Source organism: Muscardinus avellanarius (genome assembly GCF_963383645.1).
Source record: "Muscardinus avellanarius genome assembly, chromosome: 2".
Taxonomy (NCBI): Eukaryota; Metazoa; Chordata; class Mammalia; order Rodentia; family Gliridae; genus Muscardinus; species Muscardinus avellanarius.
In genome coordinates this window covers 148751234-148774111 of record NC_137787.1, presented here as the reverse complement: position 1 = coordinate 148774111, position 22878 = coordinate 148751234, and the positions used below count along the sequence as shown (strand labels likewise).

General features: G+C 36.7%; 1 protein-coding gene across 1 annotated transcript in view; it reads right to left on the bottom strand.

Annotated features, from left to right (window-relative positions):
• VWA8 (von Willebrand factor A domain containing 8) overlaps positions 1–22878 on the bottom strand; it is a gene marked incomplete at both ends in the record, with an annotated part of 383297 nt that overhangs the window by 337406 nt on the left and 23013 nt on the right. The window contains one exon of the mRNA XM_080688771.1: positions 186–316. Within this exon, the coding sequence (XP_080544897.1) occupies positions 186–316 (131 nt within the window). The remainder of the gene's footprint in view (positions 1–185; positions 317–22878) is intronic.

The following is a 22878-nucleotide window of genomic DNA, read 5'->3' as shown; positions in this document are numbered from 1 at the left end:
AATGCCTCTGGATTCAATCCCCCAGTACCACCAAAAAAGAAAGAAAAATAAGTCTCCCTCTGATGTTAGCATTTACTTCCAATAGTGACTAATTCCCATATTTCCCCAAATTCTTAATCTTCATTTTTTGTTACATGGCTCGTCAGAGTTAAAACCAGTGGGAATGACAAAAATTGATGGCTCACCAAATACTGCATAGCAATTGAGCGTCGAAGAGGTCCAGGAGGTCCTATTAGAAAGACATCTTGCCCCAAAAGATCCTTCTGCATTATCCATCTTAGATGGTGAACTACAGACTGAGTCAGAGAATCTGAAACTGTAAAGAAGAAAAAAGAAAAAATGAAATGTAAGTTGAACTAATACTACCATACAAATCTCCAAGCAATGCTGACCATGTGTTTTTAAAAATACATTTGTACATATATTTGTGTGTGCATGTATGTTCACAATGCTCTATAGATATCTAATAAGTTTTAACTATTTCACATTCAAACTATTATCAATGCTAAAACAGAACATAATTTTTTATATAAAGTACCCCACACTCTATAACTGAAGCTTGTAAGAACTCTGAATAAGTACCTGTAAGTCTCCTTAAAGAAGTGAAAGTGATCCTGAGGGACGATTTGAGGAGCCGTTATCAGTATTTTATCACAATTTCATAGCCTGACTCTTTTGTTCCAAAAATAAGATATGATAAAGTCATCCCAATTAATGATTATTATAGACTTGAAAAATTAGAGACTAATACATTATACCTTAATTTGGCAATGGTTGTTAAGATTTCCCAAACTTCACAGCCAGAGAGTTTGACATAGACTTAAAACAACTTTGGAGGAACAGAGAACAGAATGGAACATGGAGGAAAATACACCAAGTGCGGTGTGGGTGTGCATTTGTATCCCTTCAAACCTCACTGAGATGTATAATTACAATGCATCAATGAGAGTATGCAAAAAATTACTTCTTGCAATTTATAATTTAAACTTATTCTTCTATGCCAACTCTTTTGGGAGTAGATGACTACTCCATACAAGATTATTCTTTCTAAGTCTGTTACTAAATAATCACCAATTTGCTTAACTTTGACTAAGCATTTTCTAAAATGTGTGTGTCTGTGTGTGTTTTGTTTGTTTTGTTTTGGCAGTACTGGGGATGGAACCCAGGAACATTCTACCTCCGTGGGACACCCCCAGCCCTATTACTTTTATTCTTTATTTTGAAACAGGGTCTCAGTGAGATGCAAAGGGCCTCACTAAGTAGCTGAGGCTGAGAACTGCAATCCTCTTGTCTCAGCCTCTCAAATGCTGGAATTACAAGCATGTGCCTCCACACATGGTTTAAAGTGTTTGAATTAATACAATTAATTTGTTTTTTCATTTTTTTTTCATTTTTTGATTTATTTATTTTTTATTGGTGCACTGTATTCATACATCATAGTGGGATACAAACTTTTGTAGACATACATGCACACATCGCCCAGTCAGCCCCCATCCGATCCCCACCCCATTCCCTCCCTATCCCTCCTTCCCATGCTTGGCTTAGTGGTTGACATCTAGTATTATAGCAATTTATCCAAAATTAAAAATGATAATCTCACATAACAGTTTCATTTGTCTGATACCAAGCTTTTGATGACTTAAAGATAACATTTCAATATTTCTTTTTGCTTTCTTTCTTACCAGAGAATATTTTTTCCTATTTTTTTAGGTGAAACTATCATATATTTATATATTTATTTTTCAGAAAAAAATCTATCCTAATATGCAATATGGATTCTAGATACCCAAAACGATCTTGAAAAAGAACAAAGCTAGAAGATATATATTTTCTGATTTCAAACCATATAAGCTACAATAATTGAAACAGTGTAGTACTGTTCTAAAGGCAGATATATAAACCACTGGAGTTAAATACAAGCCTAGAGCTAAATTCTTCCCTATATTATCAAGTTATTTTTGACAAGGTTTCCACGAACATTTGGTGGTGGAAATAATAATCTTTTAACTAAATATTGTTGAAAAATAATAATTACATGGAAAAGAATACAATTGGACCCTTACCTAATCCCATATACAAGTATTAACTCAAAATAGATAAAAGACCTAAATATAAATCTTAAGACTATAAAGTTTTAGAAGAAAATCTGGGTCATAAAACCTCACAACATTGAAATTGGCAGTGATTTCTTGGATATGATTTCAGTGGCACAGGCAACAGAAGAGTATACAAACTCCCTAAAAAATAAAAAAATATTGTATATCCAAAGATAATGTAAACAGAGTTAAAAGTTACTAATAGAATTGAATAAAATATTTCCAAATGCTATATCAGAAGGTATATTAATATTCCAACTGGAAATCCTAAAAATTAACAACAATAAAGGCAAACAATACAATTTAGAGATAGGTAAAAGACTAACATAAATCATGAATCTCCACAGATAACCAATCTTAGTTGTCTGTTGGATGGAAAATCTTGTTTCTCTGGTTCTGGTGTGTGTTACCTATTTCTTCTTTGTAGTTAATCTCTTTGAGTATTTTCTCTAGCGCTGGTTCTGAAGACATAAATTCCTTCAGTTTCTGTTTGTCATGGAAGCTTCTTATTTTTCCATCTAATTTGATAGAAAGTTTTGCTGGGTAGGAAATTTTTGGCTGGAAGTTGTTTTCTTTCAGAGTTTGGAATATGTTACTCCAAGCCCTTCTGGCTCTCATGACTTGGTTTGGGAAGTCTGGAGTGATTCTAATTGGTTTGCCTCTGAATGTCACTTGGCCCTTTGTTTTTGTTGCCTTTAAGATTCTCTGCTTGGCTTCCACATTGGTCATTTTGACAATTATGTGGCGTGGGGATCCTCTTCTCCGATCCTGTCTAGAGGGAGATCTATAAGTTTCCTGGATCTGTGTATCAACCTCTTGCTCTATGTTTGGAAAATTTTCTGCTATTACTTCCTTGAAGAGATTGTTGATCCCTTTGGTATCACTTTCTTTTCCCTCCTTTATTCCAATTATTCTTAGGTTAGCTCTCTTAAAATGGGCCCATATTTCTTCAATGTCAGATTCCTGCTGTTGGATATTTTTTCCTAGATTAGAAACTATGCATTCATTTTTGGAATGATCATCTTCTAAGAGGGAGATTCTGTTCTCCATGTGGTCTAATCGGTTGTTTGTGCTTTGAATTGAGGCCTGTACTTCATTAATTGCATCCTTTATCTCTTTTTGGCTCTCTCTGAGTTCTTTTTGAAGCACCTCTATTATTTCTACAGTTATTTTCCTGATTTGATCTTCTAGAAATCTCTGATTTTCTGTTTTATCGGGTTCTGATGTTGTAGGGTTGTGGGCATTCATTGCTCCAGTGTTATTCCTCTTTCCCATGATTTCGGAAGTTTGTGCCTTCTCTGGGTTCTTCCTTAGGTCACTATGACTTCACTTAAGGTGCTCTGGATCTCGAGTCTATAGTATCTCAGACCCCATTACTCCTTTACTGGGTTGTATCACAGAGTCTCCAACCCAGGGAATCGATAGAGGCTGCTTTAAACTATGGGGGGTGCCAGGTTGGGCGTTCTCCTATGGTGTGATATCTCTGCTACCGCCACTCCCCCACTGGGTCAAGTCCCAGGGAGTACAATACTGGGATTTCTCCTCTTGGACCCGCAATTTGACTCACTGTTCTTGAATTCGCAGATGGAGCTGTACTGGACTCGTTGAATTCGCTGCTGCTGCCGCTGGTGGCAATATGGCGCTGCTGCTACGCCCTCGGCCATGAGGCTGGCTTATTTCTTCTTCGTTTTGAATTCCACTCTGAGTCCTTGCAGCGTGTGCTGAGTTCAGCCACTGGGAGCTTTAGATGTTCCCTGCGCTGAAAAATCCCGCCTGGCTGTTCCGCAGCGGCTCACCTCAGGGGCTTGCTGTAGCCGTCCGTTGAATTCGCCGCTGCCACCGGCAGTATGGCACTGCTGCCGCGTCTTCGGGCGTGAGGCCGGTGTATCTCCTCTGTGGCTCTGAGCTCTGTTCTCAGTCTGCTTTCTCTCTGGAGCCTGGTGATTTTTTTGTTTTTCTGGTGATAATGGTGTTTTCTGGCTATGAATGGCACTGATTTTGTGGTAATGGAGATTGGTTGTAGCAGGGCTCTTAAGCCCAGCTTTTCTCGGTCACCATCTTCCTAATTTGTTTTTTCATATGTAAACCACCCTATGACCCAATCAACTGCATCCCTAGGCAATCATAAAAATCTTTTTCTCTTGTACACTAAAAGACATGTAGTAGAATACTCTGAGCAACATTGTTCAAAATAAAACTGGAGAAAGGAAAATAAAATAAAATGTACATAAAAACAAACTTTCACCACAGATTGAGCACATCTAGTTTGAAAATCTGAAATCTGAGCCAGTGTGGTGGTGCACACTTGTAATCCTAGTACTTGGGAGGCTGAGTCAGGAGAATTTCCAACTCAAGGCCAGTCTCAGTAACTTAGTAAGGCTATCAGCAACCTAAATAGGCCCTGTTTTAAAACAAAAACAACAACAAGAACAACAACAAGAAAAAGGGCTGGGGGTGTAGCTTGGAGGTAGAAGGTCCCTGTGTTCAATTCCTAGTAACACACACACACACACACACACACACACACACACACACACCCTTAAAGTCTGAAATACTCTGAAGCTTTTCGAGTGCTTACATGACATCACAAATGAGAAGTTTCACACCTGTTCTCATGTGATGGGTTGCAGTAAAAATGCAGACACACTAAAAATATTGTTTGAGATTATCTTCAAGATATAGCATAAGAAACAATGCTAATATAAATGAATTTCATGTTTCGATTTGGGTCCTATCCTAAAATAATATTTTAAGTGTTACAAAATAAAAAAATGTGAAATCCAAAATACTTCTGGTCCCAAACTGGGTGTGGTGGCACACACTTATAATCCCAGTACTTGGGAGGCTGAGACAGGAAAATCACAGGTTCCCAGCCAGCTTTATTAGTGAGGCCCTCTGCAACTTAGTGAGACCCCGTTTCAGAATAAAGTCTGGAGGTGAAGCTTGGAGGTAGAATGTCCCTGGGTTCCATCCCCAGTATTGAAAAAAGAAAGAAAGAAAGAAAGAAAGAAAGAAAGAAAGAAAGAAAGAAAGAAAGAAAGAAAGAAAGGAAGGAAGGAAGAAAGAAAGAGAAATAAAACTTCCAGTCCCAAACATTTCAGGTAAGAAATATTTAATATGTACTTCCAACAATATGTTGAACCATTAAGATATAATGAGTGAAAAAAGTCATAAATCACATAATATACTATTTCAATAAACTAGCAAATGAATTCTACAGATATACATACATATGTGAACAAAACAAAATAGTCCTCAAAAAAAAAAAAAAAAAAAGGCTGCGGTGGGCATGGAGAGATCAGAGAGATCCTCATGAATAAATTCAATGGCATTATTAATAGCCTATTTCTTATTAATTTACTTATTTTGCAGTACTGGGAATTGAACTCAGGGGCATTCTACTTCTGAGCTACACCCCCAGCCCTATTTTTTATTATTATTATTTATTATCCTCCCGTCTCAGCCTCCCAAGTACTGGGATTATAAGCATGTACCACCATGCCCGTCTCATAATATTCTATTTCTTAAATCAAATGTGGGTTACAGTGTTCATTTTATTATGTTGCATTTTATACACATGCAGAAACATGAGATTTTAAAGACCATGGCAATTTAAACTTTGTTTAATCATCCAATGAAGTCAGGAAAGAATTCAAAGATCCAACCAAGAAAGCATGCCTAGGTTTGAAGACATGCTCATTTTCTCTATCTCTATCCATTTATCTACCATCCATCTACCATCTATCTATCATCTCTGGCAGCACCCTTACCCACAAAGAAAGATAACATCTAATCATTGTAAAAGATAGTTTTCTGCTTGTCTTTATCCCTGTGGGAAGATTCAAGAAAAGCTTTAAGGAAGAAAGTTGATTGACCATGTCACTGGAGTCACACTAAAGCATCTTATAATTTTCCCAAAGCAAATGCCTCTATGAATGAATATGTAAAGAGACCAGAGTAGGAGTACTTGGCTTCTCTTCCATTGTTATAAAGCCTCTAAGACATGCCTGGGGCACTATTACCAAAAAAGAAACAAAAACTGGTTCCTGGAAGAGGGCTTGGGAAATTTCTTAGATACTGCAATGGTTTGTGGTTGTCTGAAAGGACACAGTGCATAAACAGATACACAACGTATCTCTGGTACTAACATTTCATGGGGTTGGGGAGGAATGTCCTTAGGAGAACAATAATGAAAAACTGACTGAGAAACACTACTCTGGGACCTATACTTTTGAGGAATCCATCAAGTATTTCATGATGTTAGGATGCAATTTGCCTAAGACTGGAGAGCTAATATCATCTGTGATTTCCTTTTAACTATTTTCTTTTCTACTTGTCTTTGTAATAAAGTCTACTCTTTCTTATTTCAAGACAAATCAGTCTCCTTGCAACTGAAAAATGAAACAAAGTAGAATTAAGAGGCCCTAACTTTTTTTTTTATCAGTAATATAACCAATGTTCCCCATGTTGCAGAGCTACGGCCTCTTCTTACCCTGAGGTCACATACATGACTAAAAAGTTAAGCACCTTTGGGTTTTCTTTTCTTTCCATTTTCACAAACCTCAGGTTAGTTTGTCCACAGGCCTTTCTCACACTACCCTCACAGTTCTTCCTACTCCTTCATATCCACTTTGGCAACGTGCCTGATCTTCCATTACCTGGACTCAACTATTTAAAATCTAAAATTTCCAAAGCTTTAGAAGGTAAAACCAAGTTAGTCTCTTTAGCTTCCTCCCACCTTTTATTATTTATAACTATTGGTAACTATTCATAAATGCAAGGTCTCACATTAGTTCTATATAGTTTCAGTCTATTTCAAAGGTCTTGACCTTGAAACTATATTCATTTTCAAGATTTTTTAAAATCCATAGCAGTAGCTCCAAATCAAATGGGAGGTTTAACCCTCACAAACTGACAGTTCAATAAAGTGCTGAAGTTGAAGAATAATACCTTGTCTTTTTCCTTCCTTCCTTTCTCTATCTTTCTTCCTTTCTTTCTTTTCCTTTCTTCCTCTCTCTCTTTCCTATATCGTCCTGGGGTTTGAACCCAGGGGATTTCTATTTCTCACCTATACCCCCAACCCTATTTTTTAAGTTGTTGTTGTTGTTGTTGTTGTTTTTTTTTTTTTTTTTTTTTTTTAGGGAATCTCAGTAAGTTTTAGAGGGCCCTGCTTGCTAATTTGCTGAGGCTGGCCAAGAACCAGTGATCCTCCTTTCTTGGCCTCTCCAAGTACTGGGTTGAGAGGCACACCAGGCAATAGCATGTCTTCTTAAAGTAAACTGGAGCAGAATCAAAGCTGCATCTAAGAGCAATTTGTACACCCATGTAATTTCTTAAGGAAGGAAGAAAGGCGTGCAGTTATTTAAAGCTAGGAATAGTATACAATCCTGTGAATGCTCCTGGCAGTACTCCCCACTTCATGTGTGTTGAGAACCCCACCAACTTACCATACATCCAAAAATCCTCAGCAGTCCCTTCCTCTATTCTTACTACTCTATGGTGGTGCTCAGAGGCAATACCACCATTACAGAGAAACTACTACTTGTTGCAAATCTTTAGGGAATGAGAGATAATTTGGTCTGCTACTGATAGGGATGGGCAAGAAAGTCCCATCCTAAACCAGGCGTGGTGGCGCACGTTTGTAATCCCAGCATTGGGAGGTTGGGACCGGAGGATCACGTTTCGCAGACAGCCTCAGCTACTCAGTGAGGCCCTCTGCAACTTAGTGAAACCCTGTTTCAAAATAAAGAATAAAAAATAGGGAAGGGGGTATAGCTTGGAGGTCAAATGCCCCAGGGTTCCATCCCCAGACCTGCAAAATAAATAAATAAATAAATAAATAAATAAATAAATAAATAGAATAAAAAACAGGGCAGGGGGTGTAGCTCGGAGGCCAAATGCCCCTGGGTTCCACCCCCATACCTGCAAAATAAATAAATAAGTAAAAATAAACAATAAAAAATAGGGGAGGGGTCTAGCTCGGAGGTTGAATGCCCCTAGGTTCCATCCCCAGACATGCAAAAAAAACAAGGTCCCATCCTACCCAAGAGGTCAAGGGCATCCTCGTTGAGAAATGCTGTATAGACTGTTTTTTCTTTTCTTAACATCTCTATTGTTTACATACTACTAAGGAGTTATTTTGTAATTAGTCATAATTAAGTCCAGAGAAAGCTTCCTTTCAGTTTCCCTTATTTGTTAAAAATAAAATTGTTATCATTTGTATTTTTACAAATGAGGCAAGTCAGTAATGAATAAGTTCTTCCTTGAAATTGAGCAAAGAGATGTCAGGGATATCTAAGGCTTGCATAATCTCTATATTTCACTTCTAAGCAGCTTCTGAATTTTGTACCTTACTTTGTAGTGAATAGTATATCTTTACATATTTCCCTCCCCCTTTTACCTTTTCCTGATCTGTGTGTAAGGAGACAAACTCAAGTCAGACTGTCTGGATTCAAAGCATAAATGGCTGTTTACTAGCTGTTTGACTTAACCAAGTCATTTAAACTCACTGCTCAGTTTACCCATCAATATAATGGTATTAAAAACTGTACTTAGTTGTGAGAAATAAATTAATCTCCTAGAACAGAGTCCAGTAACAGTGTTATGCATTTGTTAAAGTCTCATTATTCTCATTTTACAATAAGAAAAGCAAAGTTGGAAAAGTAATATCATTTGTTCATAGTTTCTAAGTCCATAAACCATTAGACCTTAGAGTCCAAAGCTTGCATTCCAGTCATTACCTCCTATAGCCTCCTCCAAAAACATTTTGAAAGCCATTACCTTCAGGCTCAAGACTTTCCCTACAAGGGTCAGGTTTAAGACTTTCCTTACAAGAGTAGAATCCATAGGGTTACATCAAATTTAGCAAACTTGCTATTTTAGCCACTAGGTCTATTTCTCTTATTCTTAGTGATATCAATAATATATTTTGCCATGCCAGTAATGGTGTCACATTATTGTAATCCCAGTACTTGGGAGGCTGAGACAAGAGGGTTGCAGTTTTTTGTTTGTTTGTTTGTTTGTTTTTGTTTTTGGTACTGGGGTTCCTGGAAGCCCTTCTACCTCTGGGCTACACTCCCAGACCTATTTTTTAATACTTTTTTTTATGTGGAAACAGGGTCTCTTAAGCCAGTGCAGCTGGCTTCGAACCTGCGCAATCCTCCTGTCTTCACCTTCCAAGCTCGGAGATTACAAGCATGCGCCACCACGCCTGGCAAGGGTTGCAGTTTTGAAGCCAGCTTTGGCAATTTAGTGAGACCTTGTTTAAAAAAAAAATAGGGCTGGAGGTATAACTCAGGTGTAAAATGCCCCTGAGTTCCATCACCATTACCCCACACTAAAACAACAATAATGATAATAACAATATTTTATTCTTCCTATTCAAATTACAAATTATAAAATCACTTGTTATACATATTATCTTAACAGAGGACCCATTGCTCCATAAAAATCTTACTTTCCTTATTTATATTTATACTTTAGTGTAGTGTATTTTGTCCCAGAGAAGCACCTCCTTATTTGTCCGGAAACTGCATTAACTACTGAAAGAAAGCATTATGTAGTACTATATGATACCTGTGGTGAATTTCACATTAATGCTTAAAACTAGCTATATTTTTAGGATGGCCTCAAGAAAACATGAGTCATACTTAAAAGCATGCCAGAAATAGAAACAAGACTTAAGACTGTACATTACTGACATCTGCAAAACAAGCTGCCAAGCTTCCGTGCATAACTCGGCCAGAGCAGGAGATAAATCACTCACTTTGATTTCAGGCACAAGATGCTACCTTCCAGGAGTCCACTAATACTAAACTGATGTCAAAGGGCTTTAGTCTATATTCTGTGATTTCCTTTTCCACGTAGAAATAAAATGTTTGATTCATGTTGAGTTAAATTCCTGATTGAATTCCTAGTCAATATTTGTTTAAAAATATTTATTATTTTTGCTAAGTCATAGTCATGGGTTTTAAAATAACTTTTAAAGTAAGCTAAATTATAATTTTCTCCTGTAATACAGACTCTGACTTTTTAAAAAATGTAACAATTAAAACTAAAATTTAAAAAAAAACACTAAAGTTTAGGCTGGGCATAGTGGTGCATGCTTGTAATCTCAGTACTTGGGAGGCTGAGACAGGAGGATCATGGGTTCACACCAGCCTCAGCTACTTAGTGAGGCCCTCTACAACTTAGTTAGACCCTGTTTCAAAATAAGGAAATAAAAAATAGGGCTGGGAGTACAGCTAAGAGGTAGAATGCCCCTGGGTTCAATCCCTAGTACCTCAAAAAAAAAAAAAGAAAGAAAGAAAGAAAAAAGGAAAGAAAGAAAGAAAGAAGAAAGCAAGCAAGCAAACCAGGCTAAAATTCCAGAGATTAAATTAAAAATAGTTCAAATTCTCCTATGATAAACCCTTCAAAATTACTCTTGTCTCTTAATATCCTAAGAGGTGAAGTAATATAATAGAAAGGAAAATTCTTTGATGCCAAACAAAAATATAGTTGTGATTTTTTTGTCTTATCTCTTAACAGTGTCCTTGGACAAGCATTCTGACTCTTCCAGTTCTATGCTTCCTTGTTTTTAAAAGATAATAATATTTGTCAAGTATGGTTATTATAAGCATTGTAGTTGTTCAGCCAATGAGAACCAGGTATGAAGAAGCCCATCTTCACCTGCAAAGTTCTTTTTCCATATATGTGTCCTGAATAGCAGGCTGTACAGTAGAATAGATGAGGTGGATAGGATTACACTCAAATTAGCTGCTAAGGCCTGGAACTTACCCTGAAGAAATAATGGAGAAAGAACCCAGTCCTTTCCACATCCTAATCAATAGAGCCGGTGCTGGGTACTTCCCCAAAGAATTTCATTTTATACACCATAATCACCTCACAAAATCACTCAGAGATATCTGAGCCAAGGCCCATCATACTCCCCTGAATTCGAATTTTCTATCACACTACAATGCAATATTTCAAAAGAAGCACAACTAATCTTCTCACCATAAATACATGTTCTTCGCTAAAGCATTACCTATCTACTGCAGATCATTCCTAGGTGGATGTCATGGACATTGAGGAGAGAAAACAAGGACAAGGGACACAATACATTGTACTTAGAAGCACAGTTCTCAATGTTTACAGCATGGGCTAGCTGAACTAAGAATCCAAATCATTCACACAGCTAATTTACTGAGGATCTACTATATGCTTAGCATCAGGAACACAAAGATGAGTCCGGTAATATCCTTGAGGATGCCAAAGGAAAGCGATACATTTTAAAAACTTCAGATTATATAAAGTCACTTACCTACTACCTCTGGGAAATATAAACTGCCAACCCTTATTAATTTTTTATTTTGAAACAAGGTCTAAGTTGCTAAGACTCTCACTAAATTGTTGAGGGTGGCTTCAAACCTGAAATCCTCCTATTGCGGCCTCCTAAGTACTGAGATTATAGGCTTGCATCACCATGCCTAGCTTCTGAATTTTTATTAAAATGTAAAAATATATCAAAATAAATAAATGATAGCATATTCATAAACAGTGACTGCCATGTTGTACCTTTTTTGTGTAAGGTTATACATATTTGCTTGTGTTTGTATATAGAATCATAACCTACGTCCCTCGAAACTAATGATTTGAAAGGAAATGAGTAAAAGTATGGTTTCTCAAAAAAATAAGCAGTAAAGATCACAAATAAGTTGCCTAATATTATACCACAAGGAACTAGAAGAACAACAACACACTAAATACAAAGTTAGCAGAAGGAAGGAAATATTAAAGATAAGGTCAGAAATAAATCAGAGAATAAAAAAACTATACAAACAATCAACAAAACAAAAAGTTGAGGTTTTTTAGAAAAAAATTAAGCAAAATCAACAGACTCTTAGGTACTTTAACTAGGAAAAAAAGGACACAAATAAAAAATATAAACCAAAGACATCACATAAATGGAACGCTACAGGCCAATTTTTCTGATGAAGATTAATGCAAAAATCCTCCTTCCATTAAATATTAGCAAACCATGTTCAACAATACATCATGACCAAGTGGGATTTTTCCTGGCATGTAAGGTTGGTTTAACAAATCAATTAATGTAATACACAGAATTTTAAAAGTGGAAGATAAAAAGCACACAATTATCTCCACTGATGTACAATAAAATAGCAAAAAAGGCAAACATCCACTCTTGATTGTAACTCTTAACAGTTTAGGTATAGAGGATTCCTCAACACAATAAAGGCCATTTATGAAAACCATACATAACATTATAATCAATAAGGAAAACTAAAAGATTTTTCTACTAAGATCCAATACAAGGTAAGGATGCTCACTCTCAGAATTTCTATTGAACACAGATTTAGAAGTACTATCAAGAGCAATCAGATGCCAAATTCAGTGGCACACATCTGTAATCCCAGCAAATGGGGAGGCTGATACAGTAATATTGCAAGTTTGAGGCCAGCCTGGGCAAATTAGTGAAATCCTGTCTCAAAATGATTAAAATAAAAAAGGGTGGCTGTGGATGTGATTCAGCGTGCACCTTGATTCAATCCCTAGTACAAAAAAAAAAAAAAAAAGGAAAAGCAAAACAGAAAACAAAACAAAAAACTATCAGACAAGGACCTCAAATCAGAAAAGAAGTAAAATAATCTCTTTTTGTAGGTGACATAGTCTTAGATGTAGTAAACCACAAATATTACACATACAACTATTAGTAATAATAAGTGAATTCAGTAACTTTATAGGGTACCTGATGAATATGCAAAAATGAGTAGTATTTTCTTACACAAATGATGACCTAACTGAAAAAAAAAACTACCACTTACAATAGCACCAAATAAAATACTTTGGAATAAATTTAACCAAGGAGGTAAAAGATCTATACACTGAAAGCTATAAAATATTGATTAAATAAATTGAAGATGGTACAAATGAATAAAAAATAATCTATGCTCATGAATCAGAAGAATTGATATTATTAAAATGTCTGTTTTACCCAAAGCAATTTACATAGTCAACATAATTTCTATACCCAATGACATTCTTCAAAGAGAAATAAAAACAATCCTAAAATTCATATAGGACCACTAAATGCCCTAAATAGAGAAAATAATTCTAAGAAACACAAAGTAGGAGATAACACACTTCTTAAAACTAGTTATTACAAAAACTATAATAATCAAAACGGCATAGTCCTGGTACAAAAACACACATAGCACAGTAAGAGTCTAAAAGAGAAAGCCTAAAGAATGGGAGAAGTTCTTTGTTGGCTACTCTTATGATACAGGACTAGTATCTACAGTATAAGAAGAAATACAAATGGCCAATACATACATACATATATATGTGTGTATGTGTATATATGTATGTATGCTGGAATTACAAGCATGAGCCACCACGCATTTTGTTTTCATACACAGACACAGACACATACACACACACATGTATGAAAATATTCAACATCATTAGCAATCAGGGAGATACAAACCAAAACTACACTGAGGTCTAGCTAACTCCAATCAGAATGGCAATCATCAAGAGTTCAAACAAAGCCGGGCGTGGTGGCATACGTTTGTAATCCCCGCACTTGGGAGGCAGACAGGAGGATCGCGCAGGTTCGAAGCCAGCCGTGCGCACTGGCTTAGGAGACCCTGTTTCCAAATAAAAATGTAAAAATAGGTCTGGGAGCATAGCCCGGAGGTAGAAGGGCTTCCAGAAACCCCAGTACCACCAAAAAAAAAAAAAAAAAAAAAAAAAGAGTTCAAACAACAATAAATGCTGGTGAGAATGTGAGAAAATAAGAACTCTTACGCACTGTTGGTGGGATTGCAAACTAGTACGCCCACTATGAAGATCAGTGTGGAGATTCCTGAAAAACACTGGGAATGGATCGACCATATGATCCAGCTTTACCACTCCTGTCTTTCCAAAAGGACTGAAATCAGAATATTATAATAATATATGCATATCCATGTTTATCACAGCACAATTCACAATAGCCAAATTATGGAACCAACATAGGTGTCCATCAACAGATGAATGAATTACAAAAGTATGGGATATACAATACATACAATAGAATATTAAGCAATAAAGATGAACAGAATTAGGTCATGTGTAGGAAAATGGAGGGACTTGGAGAATACTAATGCTAAGTGAGATTAGCTAGTCAAAGAAAGTGAAGGGTCATATGTTTCTCTCATACACAGAAGCTGGGGAGTAATCAGAACACAAGAGGGACTTTGGATAATGGAAGGAAAATCCTGGTGGAGTGATGAAAGGGGTTTAGGGGAGTGATTAAGGAAACACTTCCACTTATGATATGTACATATGTGAAATTACCAATGCCAATCTCAATATCACATATGGGGAAGGGCAAGTGGGGAGGAAGCCGGGAAGAAGTTCACCAAATACTGTGTGCATGTATGTACCTATTACTCTAAACTACATTATGATGTGAGATTACAATGCACCAGTAAAAGGGGGAAGGTAAAGAAACTATAATGTATGCATAGGTGTATAATGGAATATTATTCAGCCTTTAAAAAACATCTCAGCTACTTAGTGAGGCCCTTTGGAACTCAGTGAGACCCTGTCTCAAAATAAAGAATAAAAAATAGGGCTGGGCATGTAGCTCAGAGGTAGAATGTCCTTGGGTTTCATCCTCAGGACTGCAAAAAATTAAAATAAAAAATAAACACTATTACTGTATTGACCCCCCTTGCCTTGTGTAGATATAAAATGTCCCTTAACAAGACTAAGACTTGCAAACAAGTCACCTATCTGGTATTCTAGATTAGACAAGGAACTTGAATTCTGATGTCAGGTTGGAAGCAGATTCCATCTCGACCCTTAGGGAACGTAGGAACCCTAGCTATACTCTGGTAAGGTAGATTCAGATTCCTGGGATGACAGAATTCCAACAGATCTGAATCCCTAAATTTGGATTAACAGCAAAATACATTTAAGACCTTGAAAAGAACAGAATCTTGAACTTTGCCCTCAGAACGCCTATTGCTTTCAAAAGTTAAAACAAAACCTCATAAGCCTAAAAAAAAAAAAAAATCATGACAGCCACAGCCCTAGGCCTGCCTGACTTTAAAAGGAGTCCAGCCAGGCATGGTGATGCATGCTTGTAATGACAGTACTTAGGAGGCTGAGACAGGAGGATCACAAATTTGAGACTAGGTTCAGCTACTTAGTGAGGCCCTCTGCAACTTAGTAAGTGCATGTTTCAAAATAAAGAATAAAGAGTCATCCCTGCTAATTTTTTCCTTTCAAACATTCATGAACATTTATTTTAAATGTAAATGACAGATATTTTATCTAAAAAGCATTAAAGCATTACCCACAGGCTAAAACTTACTAATTTCTTAACCCTGTTATTTTAATATCAAATCCATAAACATGGAAAACTGTGTGCTATGGGTCTTATTTTCTCCCATCATTCTGTAAGAAAAAATAATGATGTCAAAAGTATTTTTCCATTTTTATTATGCAGTTTATAAGTAATCCCTATGTTAATAAAGATTTTAGATTATAAAAAATAAAGAATAAAAAATAGGGCTGGGGTGTAATTTGGAGGCTGAATGCCCCAGGGTTTAATTCCTCATAACACAACACACACACACACACACACACACACACACACACACACTCTAAACTATAGTATCTCCATGAGAAATAAAGTCCAACCCTTAGGTACTCTTTCTTGAGATATGCTGGGACATGTACTATGGCCAACAGGCTATTTGTCAAAACAGTCTGACCACATGGCAAAAGGACAACTCCCTACCTCCAGGCAGTAGCTGCCACTTGTGATTTACTATAGGAAGCTGAGTTTACTCCAGAGAAGCCATTCCTGTGTAATTCTTCAGCAAAGCCTGCTCCTACTAAAATAGAGGGTGGCTATTGGCTGACTGTGGGGAGGATGGGAAGGTACCATACCATCCAACTAGACAATCCAAATGTCAGCCTTCAGCTGTGTCTACCCTATATCCAGTTGCTCTGCTAGCAGCAGATGATAATAAACCAATACACTATGACTGCCTGGAAATCTTGGAAACTGTTTAGCAGGTTGAACTTGTATGATCAACAGAGTATAACGGAGCCAGACTGGGACCTCTTCACCAGTAGGAACTGGATGGGCAGTCACCAGTAGACAACTGAATACTCATGGTCATAGAATAATAGGCACTGCAAGCCTAGGCTTTGCTCCCTAACAAACCAGAAATCTGAGGTAATTGCTCTAAGAACGTTCAGAATGTCCAAAGGAAAAATTGCTCTAAGAACTCCCCTACTTTCTACTGATTCAAACAGAGCTACTTGGAAAATGAAGGGGCTCCTCGTCACTGACATCAAGAACACCAAGCATGACCTGGAGATATCAGTTTGGATATAGCTGAAGCAATGCAGGTGGCAATAATACACTGCCCTATCCAGGAGAGAATTTACACTTACATAGCCAGGGGAAATCAGGCCACTGATGAAGCTGCAAAAAAAACTATAAAGAGCAAACCATTTTCCACAACTTGAATACTTCAGCTTGAATTAGAGTAATACCAACCTTTCTATACTGAGGTAGATGAAAGATGGTCCAAAAGAGTGGGATTTTGAGCTGGATATCCACCTGCATAGCACTACCAAGTGAAGACAGAATGCACATGGGCTCATCCTCCGGCCTGAAGCACTGGCCTGGCTCTTGGTAAAACAGCTACAAGAGCGTACTCAATACAGGCCGGATGCCCTGGTGTTGTGATATGATATGGATTCCCCTCCTCAATGCAGAGTAACAGCAGATTGTTTTTTATTGCAGAAGTGACCCAAAAAGTGAGAAAGGCATTGGACACCCAGCAGAAATTATATGCACATAGGAGACCCTAATCTACAGGAAAAATAGAAAAAGATATTATATCTTAAATAAAATGGTGGCTAGAGTATGTCAAGGAATTTATCTACAGTGGGAGAAGGTGTTGCCAATTGTCCCCCTCTAGAATGAGTGTCCCCAAAAGCAGGCTTAAGCTAAAATAGTGTATGGGGGACTTGCCCAGGTACTCCACAGGTGAGGGGAAAGTGTGGCTACAGCAGAAGAAACTAGATTAAAACAGTAGGAGGAACAAGTTGGTCAAATATTTATAACTGAAAATAAGTATGCCTCTTCCAAGTCTCCACCAAGGTGAAATCACCTTTCTACCCCTTCTGGTAAATGCCCAAGAGAAAAACATGATGCCAGAGGTAAAATCCTTCCATTTTAAGAACTCCTTCATGGCACATTTTCAGCAGGAAGCAGGTAGGAGATGTCATCACCCACTTTTCCATGGAAATGAAAGAAAATCATTCAGTGGGTCAAGTATAACAGGGTCCCACTTCATGCTTTGAGTATGAACTGCTTAGCCCAGCAGAAGGCTTATTTTAAAACTGATACTTTTTTCCTTCTCAATCTCACTCCTCTCCTTCTTCCTCTCCCTAATTGTGTGTGTGTGGGGGGGGGCAAGATTGAAGTTATTATCATGTCCTTCATATTACTGATCACAGAAATGAATTGGTGCCAGTTGGTCTGAGGAACTCTGTCTTAAGAACACCATGTGAACATGAATTATGTCTCTTGATACACATCTGGAACTTAGTCCTTAGATTTCTCTTTTATGAACCCTGTGTCCTCCTCCTCCACAGACTTGGGATTGGGAAACCGCTCCCCATTTACTACCAAATCAATAAAAATTTGTTTTTCCTTTTTCTCAAAATCTCATTCATGATTATTGAATTGATATGAGGGCAAGAAGTGAGTGAGAAAGCCAGGTGTGGTGGCACATGCTTGTAATCCTAGTACTTGGGAGTTGAGACAGGAGGATCGCAAGTTCACAGCCAGCCTCGGCTACTTAGGCCCTCTGCAACTTAGTGAGACCCTGTTTCAAAATAAAGAATAAAAAGTACGGCTGGAGGTGTAGCTTGGAGGTAGAATGCCCCTGGGTTCAATCTCCAGTACTACATTTAAAAAAAAAAAAAAAAGAGTGGGATCAGAAATATAAAATGGTACAATCACTTTGGGAAACAAAATAGCAGTTTCTTTAAAAATTAAACAATAACCATCTATCATGTGTTATAGCCATTCTACTCCTGGGCATATACTTATGAAGTATTGAGATATGAAACATAAAAGAATTTCAACAAAAGACATTTATATACTATGACTGCATTTATATAAAAATTTAGAAAGTCTAAATTTATAAAGGGTATTCCTCCTACAAATCAATGGACCCAGAAGATATTCTAAAAGGGAAACAAGAAGCTTCTGAGGCTGATAAATTTATTTGATCAGTATTTTTATTACAATTATTTTCCTGGTTATATACTTACATCCAAATCATACATTTCGAATACATACATACATATATATATATATATATATAATCTTAATATTACTTTTTAATACTACTTTTTAATACTATTTTAGTACTACTTTTAAAATATTAGAATAATATATAAAATGTTAACAGTATTTAAATTAGGTTTATGGATGATTTGGGATTTCTTGGGCTTTTTTTGTTTGTAGTTCTGGTTTTTGAACTTTGTGCTTTTCATTGTTTTTCCAGTTTTCTGTGTTGATTACATTTCCCTCTTGTAATAAAAACAGAGTTATATTTCTTAATTTTTGAAACACTGTATTATAAAATAAATGCTATATTTAAGCCAGGTATGGTGATACACGATTGTAATCTTAGCATTTGGGAGGCTGAGACAGGAGGATCGCAGTTCATGGGCAGCCACAGCTACTTAGTGAGGCCATTTGCAACTCAGTGAGACCCTGTTTCAAAGTATAGAATAAAAATTGGGGCTGGGGGTGTAGCTCTGAGACAGAATACTCTGGGTTCCATCCCCTGTACAGCAAAATAAAACAAAACAGCTATATTTAAGTAAGAATTGTAAGAGAAGGCAGTAAGCAATATGGTAAGTGACATATATCAGAATATTTTGACTAATCAATACATCACAATTTAGTAGTCAATTTTGCTGAAGTGACTTTTTCCTGAAGTGACATCTTCCTGAAGAGACTATTAGAAATTGTTAATGAGAATTTGCTGAAGATTTCTTTGTTGAGTTTAGTATGTAAACTTGTGTATGAGTTAGATTTGGAATGCCACACTTGCCTCACAGAAACAAGGCAGCAAGGGCTTGGTTGCTAAGCAGGAGTCGTTGGGGGTATGGCCTTGGGGATTATGTTGGTTCCTCTTCCCCCTGTTTACACTCTCTTGCTTCTGACCTCCATGATGTGAGGAGCAAAGCCTTGTGCTCTTCTCTCTGCGTCCTGCTACCATGTCCTGAGATCTGCAGTCCCCAGCCTCATATGGAGTGAACCCCATATCCCCATAAAAACTAAGCAAACAAATCTTCCTTCCTCTAAATTACATGGTCAGGTTTTTTCAATTATAGCAGTGAGGATGCTAAAACAGAAATTAGTTCCAGAGGAGTGGTATTAATACCTATACCTAAGTCTGACCATTTGAATTATGAATCTTTAGAACTATTTTCTGAGAGGAAACTGGAAGAGATAGAATGTAGCTAAGAAGCAGATAGTATTGAGTACTGTACAAGGTAGACAGTAGAGACTGTGCTAAGGAGATTTTGGAGGGCAAAGAGGAAAACAGAGTAGAGGCCACACATGTTACATTCTGGCAAAGAATTTACCGGCATTTTGCCCATGTCCTACAACTTTATGGAAGGCCAAATTTATTTATGTATTTATTTATTTATTTATTTATTTATTTGGTGGTACTGGGATTCCTGGAAACCCTTCTACCTCCGGGCTACCCTCTCAGACCTATTTTATATTTTTATTTGGAAACAGGGTCTCTTAAGCCAGCGAGGCTGACTTCGAATCAGCGCGATTCTCCTGTCTCCGCCTCCCAAAGCAGGGATTATAAGCGTGCGCCACCACGCCCGGTATAAGGCCAAATTTAAAGATGATGGACTGATTAATAAACTGGCAGAGAAAATTTCAAAACAGTAAAATACCCAACTGCATTATGGATATTGATGTCTGTGTTCAGAAAACAGTAGATCAAATTTGGGGAGTGGAAAGTAAAGCAGAGACTATTTTATAGATTTGTAGTGTGGCCTGAAATGCATGTGTAAAGCTGGGGCCCAGAGATGGTGCTACGAAAGATGGAAAGATGGTTGAAGTGAGGTCAAACATATTGCATAGGAACAAAGAAAGGATTGGAGCACTTCAAGCCCAAGTAGAACCAAGAAAACAATGTGGGCAATTTGCACTCAGATTCCTTCCCTGTGGCTGTGATGGGAGGCAGGCCCAGCACTGCCCACGATGGAGATAGGCTCTGCCATGGTCCAGATGGAGGTCAGCTCAGAGGCAATGATTAAGGAGGACATGACTGTCTCCTCTGTTGGCAGTCCATCTCAGCACTCATATAATAGTGGCTCTTCTGGAAAAGGGTGGTTATGAAGGTTTCTCCTGGATTTCAAAGGAAACCAGGCAATGTTTGACAGGGTCAGAATCCCTGCAAGCAGACCCAAACAGGGCAGTTAATAAAGGTGTGAGGGTGAAGCCAAGGTTGCAAGAAAAGAACCCTGCAACTTAAAAATTCCAGAAATATCCACAAGGAAAGGCTACAAACTGCAAGCCATGGTGCCAGGCTGAAGGATCAAGTATGCTGCCCAGGTTCCAGGAGTGGGGTTTTCAAGGCCTCCTGCAGATTACTTCTCCCTGCCTTGTGCTCTGGATGCCAGAAATGGAGCTGCAGGACTAAATGCTTGCCATGCTGAATTTTTATACTGTTGCTCCCATTCATTCCTCCTGTGGTCCTATTCTTCCCCTTTGAAATGCAAATGTTTCCTCTTGCCATTATACATTGGATCCTTGTAACATGCTGCTTATTTTGATTTTGATTTTCTTTTATAGGGGCTCATAGCCAAGAGTTCACCTTGAGTCTCAATGAAGACTTTGGACTTTGGGACTTTTAAGCAATGCTGGAACTGTTAAGACTGTGAAAAATCTTGAAGATGGACTAGATGCATTTTGCATTGTTAGGTGACTGAAGGGCTAGGGAACCCGGGGCTGAGTGTAGTGGCTTAGATTTGGAATGCTTCTCTAGCCTGAATATGAACTTACCATATTCAAAACAAGGTAATGACAGTCAAAAATATACAGTAAAACCAAAGAATGACCTTTGGTTATAGGCACATCTCAGAAGAACTGAGAATTTTCATATCCGGTCAAACTAGCCCAAATTCTTTAAACATAAAACATAAATGCTTAATGTTATAGAAAAAGCAGAACTTATAGTTCATCTATTCTTTATTTTAATAAAAGTATGACTTCAAACATCAACTTTAAAGATAGGATTTTTTAAATTACAAATATAATATATTCTTACTAAAACAAAGGAAAGACTTAAAAATGTAAAAAGGAAAAAGAATTAATCTCATTTCACCCTTTTCATTCCCTTTCCAACCCCATTCCTAACCCAACATCAAGGAAGTCAAAGTAAAGAGCATTCTTCACATAAACATAAAATACACTTGTAAAAGGTAATTTTAGTTTTTCTTAAAAAACAAAATTGGTATCAAATTGTATATGCCATTCTGTAGTCTGTACTTTTTTTGTTTAATAACAGCATATGAACAGTTTCTAGATACACAGATATAAATCTACATTTTTCTTTTCTTAGTGACTGTAGAAGATTCCGTACTAGTATTCAATCATTGATGGACTCAGATTGTTTCTACTTTTTTTTTTTCACTACCCAAACTCCAAAATGTTGCAATATATACTATGTACATGTATCCTTTTATTTAGGTATTGATTTTTTTTCCTTAATGGGTAGAATCTAAGAAAGAAAATGGAAGTTCAAAAGGCATATACTTTTAAAAAGTTAATCCTGGGTTACTTTCAAAATATGTCACACAAACTCATATTTGTATGGTATGAGAATGCCATTTCCCAAACTCTGTAGGGACTTGAAATTCTAATACTTCCCAAGTTTTCACCCAGATGTTATATAAAAATTGCTATCTTAATGTATAATTTGTATTTTCCTAGGTATTAAACAGGGTTAGAATATATGTTCATATGCTTATTGACCATTTGGATTTCTTCTTTTGGTTGTGCCTATTTAAAATCCTTTGCTTATTATCTACCAGATCATCTGATATTTTTCTCACTAATTCGTAAGATATATTGCATATTAAGTACATTATTACCACACATTTTCATATATATTAAAATATGATTTTAATATATGCATTTATTATTTGAATTCATTTTCTCATTTTAAAAAAATGTATTAATTGTGGCTAAATTGCCAGGTTGATCCAAAGAAGAATATTTAACATATTTCAAAGCTCAAAAATTGTACATCTGGAAGCAAAAGGAATTGGGGAGATGTTTTTTGAAGGACATAAATTTTCAGTTAGACAGGAGGAATAAATTCATACCTATTGTATAGCATTTTGATTATAGTTAATAACAATATGTTGTATACTTAAGATTATAAGATAACAGATTAAAATATTCTCACAACAAAATAAGACAATTAATATGTTAATTTGTTTTACCTAGTGATTCCACAATATATACATACAAAACATCATTACCATACATATACCATACAACATTAATCATTACCAAACATATACCATCCAATATTGATTTAATTAAAAATTACATTAGTAAGTTTTAAAAAACTACGTCTGTAAGTGAATGTTGCAGAAAGCAATAAGAGCAATTAAATAGAAAAAGTAATAAAATACATCAAAAAATTTTAGT